This window comes from Lepidochelys kempii, chromosome 24, assembly GCF_965140285.1.
Source record: "Lepidochelys kempii isolate rLepKem1 chromosome 24, rLepKem1.hap1, whole genome shotgun sequence".
Taxonomy (NCBI): Eukaryota; Metazoa; Chordata; order Testudines; family Cheloniidae; genus Lepidochelys; species Lepidochelys kempii.
In genome coordinates this window covers 8,241,682-8,250,420 of record NC_136403.1, presented here as the reverse complement: position 1 = coordinate 8,250,420, position 8,739 = coordinate 8,241,682, and the positions used below count along the sequence as shown (strand labels likewise).

Sequence of the window (8,739 nt, the reverse complement as noted above, 5' to 3'; positions counted from 1 at the left end):
ATCATTGGGGTGGGTGGCATCTGTGCTGGGATGGGGGGTTCTCCCCTCTATCTGGGCAGGATTTTGGGGAGCGGGGGTTTGCCCGCAGTTCTGAGGTGAGGCCAGCGAATTCCTCCCCTGCTGCTGGGGAAGGGGGGGCCCTAGCCTGCAGCCCCACCCCAGGCCTCGGGGCCGGGGTTGGGGGGGGAGGATCGGGATTCAGAACAAGGCTGGGCCTGCTGGAGCCTGAAGCTGTCCCCATAGCAACCCCAGCCGCTTGCCTGAGCTAACAAAATGGCTGATGTGGCTTCCGGCTTGGAGGGGCTGGATCTGGGGGCCCTGAGCCCAGAGCAGCAGGCACAGCTCATGGAGTTCAAGGTGTGTGTGTGGGGGGGTGAGGGTGGGGAACTGCGGCACCGCCTTAAAGTGCATGTGTGGAGGGGGGGGCTGGGTCCAAGAGAAACACCTCCCCCCAGATAATGGGGCAATCCCACCCTAAAACAGGAATGGGTGGAGGAAGGTTCCCCCCTCCCCCAAAAGGAGGGCTGCTCCCCACCCAAAAACCTTTTTCAGTCTGGGAGCCATTCCTCCCCCTCCTCTTCTTCCCTCCCAAAAACTTAAGGTGCAGGCCCGAGGCAGCCCCAGGACCCCTTAACTGGGGATGTTAAGGGTTAGTTCGACACCCCTATGTGTGTCCCCCCCACTAAGGGGGCAGGGTGGGGCAGTGCTGATGGTCCCGGTCACTCCCGGGGGAAGACTGGATTTTTTACCTGACCATTTTGTTTAAGCTGTTTTAGGGGCTGTCTTGATCGTATTCGGGCTATTGGCAAGACATTGGGGTCCTGGGCAAGGCAGGGGGAGCGAGACACAGAGTCTGATCGAGTCCTGGTTTCACTCCTGGAATTGTCACCCAAAAGTGACACTTTTCACCCTGCTCTAAATAAAATCGGCCAGACTGGGTCCGACCAGTTGTACATGGCCAGTGCAAGATGCTTCAAAGGGAATAAAGCGAACAGGGTAATTATCGAGCGACCCAGCCCTTGATGTCCAGTCCCAGCATCTAGGTTTCCCAAGAAACTTTTTTTTGGCCAAAAAAATGCAGATTCAGCAACACTGAAATGTGTTGTGAATTGCTGTCGGGTTGGCTGAATTGTTTTAGTCAAACACAAAAACAAAAAAACCCTTAAAAAGTGTCCAAAAATAATCAAAATGGTTTGATTATTATTTTTTAGTTCAAAACAACCCCCCCCCAAGTTTCCTTTAATTCTCTTAATAATCAAAAGTGTTTTAGAATGCTCAAAAAAATAAAATCAAAATGTTTCATTTAGACTTGAAAGAAACATTTCATTGTACTCAAAATATTTTTCTCTTTGAAATGCTAGAAGTTTTGAAAAAAAGCTCATTTTCAGTTTGACCCAAAATAAACGTTTTCTCATTTTTTTGGAGTTGCCAGCCAAGTGAAAACCCCTATTATCTGTACAGCTCTAGTTACGTTGAGCTGGAATGGTCTCAAGGATAGATCACAGATTCCTGGATTTAAAGCTATGAGCCAGAGGGCTGGCAATCCAATTTACTGATAAACAACCAGAAAATCCTGTTGAAGTGCTTTGACCCTACCCAGTCAGTGAACATTTCTCCTTGGCACATAAACTGTAGTTTCTCCGTTTTGCCATCTCCACAATCAACGTATTTAGGATTTCAAAAGATGTTTGATCAGTTTCAGTCATTCCTCCAATTTACGGAGAATATTCTCATCAAGGTGATAATTACTCATTCAGCTTCCCCAGGGCCTGATTTAGATTAAACCTTAGATCTAGAAGGATGTCAGTGAATAAAATCTAATACGTTTATTAGAGCATAGACTGCAAAATCAGGAAAGCTGGGTTTTATGCCCAGTTCTGCTCCTGAGCTGCTCGAACTCCCCCTTTCTGGACCTCTCGATCACCCTCAGAATGTCTATCAGGATTCCTGGCTTCTATTCCTGGCTCTACCACTCATGTCTAGTGGAAGAGGGGAACCTTTCTGTGCCTCAGTTTCTCCATCAATGTAATGGGCATACATAATATTGATGTACAGGATCATCCCTCACGGTGGGAATTGTGAGGATTGCCTAGCATCTGCATAGCACTTTGGAGAGGCAGAGGGCTACGTAAATGCTATGTACCACTGCTGATTCAGCAAAGCACTGTTGGACTAACGAAACAGGGTTACTGCCAGTTCAGTGCTGCAGCCCTTAAACATACCTTTGCTGTTGTGCTTCTGCTCCCAGATTAACACTCGCATTGCCAATGAAAAGTACCTGAGGTCTCACAAAGAAGTTGAGCTGCTGCTATCAGGATTTCTGAGGTAATTTCATCTTCCCAACACCACAGACACTTGGTACGAATTGGAGTCTTGAAAATTTACCTCCAACACCAGACATGCAGCTATTGGTTCAGTTGCCTCACTGTGCCTCAGTTTCCCCTCCTCAGGAGATGGTCTTCCCCAGTCTGATTGAGTCCTCTGGCCAAGGCAAAAGTCCTCTCCTTCCAGGAGAGACAGAAAGCAGCCCTCTCCCCTGCTCACAGGCTTTCAGTTCCTTTTGCCCTCCCTGGGCTCAGGCCTCCACTTTGGTCACAGAAGTTTTCACAGTTCCTTTGCCCTGGATGAGTCTTTCTCCTCCCAGTGCTGTAGCTCCCTCTTGCTCAGAGGAGGAACACAGTCCATATGGTCATCCTCTCCCATCCCTGGGCATAGCACCCTCAGCTTTCTACACCCCCAAGGGGCCCACGCTCCAGGATTTAGCCCCAAGACTGCTCAAACAGTCTGCCCTCAACTCAGGATTGCCCTGCTGACCGCGTGGCGTGGCGTGGCCTACCAGACCAGACCAGACCCAGACCCAGCCCTAGCAGGCTCCCCCCTCTAGCCCATAACTCTTTTCAGCGCTTTCTCCCTTTACATGCTGTTTCCGCCTTCCCAGCAGGCCTTGCTCCCTCTCAGTCACATGCTCCGTAGACTACAAGTCCCATGGTCTGGGAGGGAGTGAAGCAGAGGTGTAAGCTGGGCTTGAGCTCCCTTTAAAGGACCAGCTCACTGAGTGCCAGACCCTGACGTGACCAATTAGCCAGAGATGAGATGATCCAGTGAATATCTCCCCCCACTTCCCAGCAGGGAACAGCTTGCAGTTAGCAAGTGCACTGTAACCCCTAGGCACCTATTCTGACCCCTATTCCATGCAGCTGACCCAGCAGGATTTTATCAGGGAGAATCAGAACCATATGTGGAAGCTGTTAACAGCTTTAAACTCATCCATTCCCAGCAGGAATTGGCAAGAGCTAGCGCAGGCCCCCTTCTCGGATACTGGAGGTATTTCCAGGGGTTCTACTGGCATACAAGAGGTGTAGAGTGCCGTCTGGGGGAGGAGGAAACTGATTAACCAGAAGCTAGGCCTTAGTGCGTATATGTGGAGGACAGTTTGTAAGAAGAAATATCACTGCATGGGAGAAGGAAAAGGAGGGTTGAGAATGACATTGTGAGGATGGGGGCCACCAGATGGTGCCGCTACACCTAGTCTTACAAGTTCTTTGTCTGTGCTGGTGAGCAATGTTCAGTCTCTGAAGAAAAGCTGCGTTGTTAGTTTTATAATGTTCAATGCTCTTTGGTGGAGCTCTTGCAAGCAGCTGGGGCATTTGCTTTCTGCGTTAATCCCAGGGAACCAGGCCTTGGTACCGTGGTTGAAATTTCCTGACAGGCGGCATTGCCTGCATGCTCTTGGTGACCTTCTCTGTTCCAGGCCTGGTGTATAAAGTGTAAATAAAACGAATTGCACTAAGACTACATACACACTCTGTGTCACTGATTTCTCCTCCTCTGGAAAAGCAGCACTGCAGGACCCCACTATCTGCTACCTCTTGGCAGGGGCGTGAGCGTAGATTAGGGTAGAACCACCTGGTCTCACCTGGACTAAAGGGAAGGAGGGTCATTAGGGAGATAGCTTGCAAAGGCACTGAGCACTTGCGGCTCACATTGATTTCAGCTGCAGTTGAGGGTGCTCAGCTTCCCTGAAAATTGGGTCTGAAAGCTTCTACCCAGACGTTAGAGATGGAAAAATCCTGTTAGGGCCCATCTACTCCCTGTTGGTGCTTGATTATTTTCTCTAGGACATTTTCTTTTCAGGATGTATCTTCTCCAGTTTAATTTCAAATATCCCAAGTGATGAGGCTTCTAATACCATGGCCTTGGCAGACTATGCCATAGCTTAATACACTTCACCTGAAGGGTTTTTGCCCCTCTTTTCTTAATTGCATCCTGTTCCTCACTTGTACCCTGTGCTCCTAAATACTTCCCTCTTGCTGCTTCGTGCATGTGTGATTCAAGATTCTTGTAGCTCCCTGGTCTTAGCAGGGAAATCCCAAGTAGCATACAGGAGTGTGGACACCCCAAGAACCAAATGGCATGGGGATGGGTATTCCTAAGTGAGGAGCGGAGAAGTTCTCCAATCATGGGCCAGATCCTCAACTGGTTTAAGCTGGCATAGCTCCTGACTTCACTGCAGCTATGTTGATTTACCCTCGTGTATTATGGATACTGTGTGACCGGTTGTCTTCGCATGTACCCTGCTGTAAATCAGGAGTAACTCCATCAAAGCCAACAGAATTACTCCGGCATGAGGCCAGAACTGGGCCTTTCCCTGTAGAGGTACCCAGCTGAACGGCAGGAGCGTAGGTGAATGCAGATCCCCCAGTCTATCACGCCAATATCTAATTGCTTTCAATAGGATTTCAGGTTACAAAATGCTTGGGACATTATCCCGGGATAGTATTTAACCATGATGAAATTTTTGTGGTTTTATTTCAGGTGAAATGTATGTTTTCTCCCCCATTTGTTAGTAATTATCTTATCGATTCCCAATGCAGGGCTGTGTAATTCAGTGAGGAAGATTTAATTGTGATAAATATTCCTTAGCTTTGTGCCAGTCTAAATTGTTGTGGGGTTTTATAAATATAAAATTCCCTAAAATTGAAGGCAAACATAAATTAAATGTTTTTCCTCAGTAACTAATTGGCTTATTGATTCCCAATATAAAAGTGTAATTTACCAATTCGTCTTCTGTGTGTTCAGACAGGGCTAACATAATAAGCCACCACAAGACCAATCAGTAAAACTTGGTTTAAAGTCTATTTCTCCCCGTTTTTCCCCAGAGAAGTTATGCTGAGAAGACCAGAGAATATCCCTGAGTTTGCAGCAGGTAAAACCATTATTTTAATCCTGTTAGACAAGAAAAGCAAGACTTGTTAGTATTATTATGATCTTCAGAAGTATTGAGGCAACGGTTTAGAGAAAGTGAGCCAGATTCTGTCTAGCTTACCCCAGTGTAAATCCAGAGCAACCCCACTGAAGCAAGGGTTGAATTGGAAGGGGGGAAAAAGGAGGGTGGGACTATTCTAAGCCCCACCCACAAAATAAGCTCCACCTCTGTGAGTTGCCAAAGCGAGACACGGCTCACGGTAGGTAGTACGTGTATTCAAAATACAATCATTTTGCTGCTTGGTGCTCCTGGGGATCCCACAGACTCTGCTCCTTCTTGACTGGCGGGGAAAATATAAAGGGTGGCATCTCCCAAATGCCACCCACGTGGAAGAATAAGTTGGGCAAAGTAAGTCTGCGCCCTACTCCATCTCTGCTCTTATGTGAGAGGAGTGAAATCATTCACAATATTGACCATGATGTCAGCATGGCTGCGAACCTGGCTTAACCTGTTGCGGATCCGAATGACACAGTTCACATCGCTCTGAGCGACTGTCCCAGGCTCTCGGCTAGGGAGGCCACCTCTCCAGGTTTGAACCAGACAGTACTCTTTTGTGGTGGCTTGTCCCCCATACAGCACTGGGACCAAACCAGAAGTGATTCTGTGCGGTATTGGCCAGGGGACACCATTTTTAAGAGCGCACTGCTCCACCCCCTCTGGCGTGAACGCAAACGCACTGTGCGAGATCAGGCTGAGGGGGCAGGAACACGCCAGCGGGGGGCAGGCCAGTGCCATTTCCAGAAGTACTGGAACGCCCAGTATTCTGGGACCATGTCTGCAGACTCAGGAAGACCCCACTGCAGTGGTTCCGTTAACTTCTTTGCACCATAGCAGCTCAAGGCGTAAGGTTTGGTTTGGTTTTTTAATGAAAGGTGAGATTTTGGAGAACCAGACAGTCGCTTCAGAGCAGTGCTGCCCTGGCGTATGGGTGCACATTCGCTGCTTCTGAGCCCCGTACTGCAGTCAGTGGAATTTCTCTGAATCGACATGCTGCAGGCACTGATAGCTGCAACTGGCTCTTTGGCTTTTCGTGGCTTGCCTTTCTACGGGGCGGCTTGCCGCTGGAGGGCTGGGGCGAGGCGACTGATTACGGAATGAGCCGCTCCTGGGAGAGAGCAGGGGGATTACCCTGTAAAGGGCAGCAGTGAAGAGGAGAAGCCCAGGCAAGGGCTGAGACACCGCAGAGCATGTGGAAACGCTCCTGCAAAGACCCTGAGACGGAGGGAGCTGGATAGTGAGGGGCTGCAGTGACCAGAAGGCTCCTGGGAGAGACTCTGACTGGGAGAACAGCCGAGGACCTATTGCTGGGGACTCCCTACCTACAGGGAGAGAAGGACTGAACTGGGGTTGGGGCCTGAAGGGCTGGTATGTAAGGGGTCAATAAACAGATCCCAGTGAGAGGAATGTGTTTTCGTTACCTGTGGACTGTGAGTTATTAAGGTGCGCTGAAGAGGGGAGAAACTGGTAGCAGGGCACTGCAGAGTGACCTCTGACCTGCAGGGGGCGCTCATTCAGTGGCCACCCCACTACAGCCTTGTTATTTCTACTGCATGGGTTTCTAGTCGTCCTTCGCTGCCGAAGGTGCAGCCTGTGGCCATTGCAGATGTTTAGAATGAGCCCATTCATGGGCTCAAATGATTTACTGTTCTCCAAAAGGTCTGCCTCTGTTGCGCTGGGATGGGGATCTAGATGCCAGGGTCTGGCATACGCTGGCACCCCCGTTGAGGTTTCCCTCAAGCTGCTAACAAAGAGGCTGCTTAGAAACTGGATCTTGGGCTGGCTAGAGTCTCTAAAGGAAGGTTTAGACTCTAAGAGGAAGATTGGTGGCAAGGTGCCCACCAATCTCACTCCACAACCTTAACTCTGTCCCCCCAAATCTGGCAAGAGCCCCTGGAGATGAACTGTCAGTATGACTCAGCCAGGGCTGCCCTATAATAAATGGTCATGAGCAATGAGTAAACAAACGTGCCATTTACACTGACACTTGCATTTAGGCACTGTGGCCTAGTGGCTAGGGCACTGGACTGGAGCTCACCAGACCTGTGTTCTATTCCCATCTACCACTGGCCAGCTGGGTGACCTTGGGCAAGTCACTTCCTCTCTCTGGACCTCAGTTTCCCCATTTTACAGATGGGGATAATGATACGGCCCTCCTTTGTAAAGCACTTTGAGATCCACGTCTGAAAACTGCTGGAGAAGAGCTTGGGCTGATAACGTGACGATGTACATGTGACGATGTATTTAACGTGGTGTGTCGCACAGCTCTGTGTTCTGTCATTTGTCTGCATACACCACAACTGCCTTTGTTGTGTTACGGGGACAGATTCACTGATTGATTCCAATGGGTGTTACTGTTAGGCACCTAAATTACCTTTGTGAATCTGGGCCCTTAACTCTGTATTTCCTGGCTTTCGGAGGTTCAACTCTAGGTGCATTTGATGTTCTGGGAGGGTACAAGGCATTGGAGGTCAACCTGAAATTGTGTTAATAATATTTTGGGCAGCAAATTTACCATATAGACCCATCTATCGAGAATGGACATGTATGGAATGAGATGGAGATGTGCGTTATGGGTCTATCACCATCCATCCCCAGCTGTCTATCATCTCTCCAGCCACCTATCGGGTCTATCTGTCCCCATTGCACGTAGGCACCGAATGAAACAAAAGATGCCTTAGACCAATATTTCTTTTCACCTTTCTCTGTCATTTCAGAACATTTTACGGATCCAGAGCTTCCAATGAAGACACAGAAAATACTAGCGGAAAAAGCAAACCAGTTGAATTGAGAGAGACCCGTCCCATTCTTTCCTTGCTGAAGCAGGATAGAAATTTAGGAGATTTTTTTTTTGCGGGGGGGGGGGGGGGATGATTCTTAGATTTATCCTCCAGATTCTCTGGAATGTGTTTATTTTTATTTTGAAGGCTTTGCAATATGGCTAATAATTCTCAGTTGTGTAGTGTCCTCTGGAGGCAAAGAGAGAGATTGCACCCATGTGTTGCTGGTGATGTTTCACGCTTTACAGCTGTATGTTCTGGTAGCATCATTAAAATAGATCTACTGGTCAACCCTGTTCTATTCACGGACGATTTCCTTTCCCTACTCTGGCTTCTCTGCGTGGCAAAGAAAATGTACAAAGACAGGAGGCAGATCTCATGCCAGGAGGGTTGCTGTTTATTGGGCAGATTTTTTTTCCTAGTTGCCGTGGTCGTAGTGAAGGGAATGAGGTACCAGCTAGCTTCTCACAAGTGTCTCCATCCGTCACTCTCACACCTGCCCTTTGACCGCCACCCTTTTTCTGTCTTTGCAAGTGTATGTGGACAAGTACATTCCTTCAGGCTTGATCCTGTGAGGTCTGAGGCTCTCTCAGGGAGCAGCTGAGCACAAGAGGCAATGTTGAGAGGGTAGGACACTGGGAGTCAGGAGCTCTGAGTTCTAATCCTGGCTCTGGCTCTGCCACTGCTTGGGTAAGT

At 48.7% G+C, this 8,739-nt stretch overlaps 1 protein-coding gene across 1 annotated transcript; it reads left to right on the top strand.

Moving 5' to 3' along the window:
* The first annotated feature begins 224 nt into the window (after positions 1-224).
* RIIAD1 (regulatory subunit of type II PKA R-subunit domain containing 1) lies at positions 225-8,334 on the top strand. Its single transcript, XM_073323106.2, has 4 exons — positions 225-357; positions 2,249-2,325; positions 5,160-5,206; positions 7,981-8,334. Exons 1-4 carry the CDS (start codon positions 274-276, stop codon positions 8,052-8,054), a joined length of 282 nt encoding a protein of 93 aa, XP_073179207.1. The 5' UTR covers positions 225-273; the 3' UTR covers positions 8,055-8,334.
* The last annotated feature ends 405 nt before the right edge of the window (positions 8,335-8,739 follow it).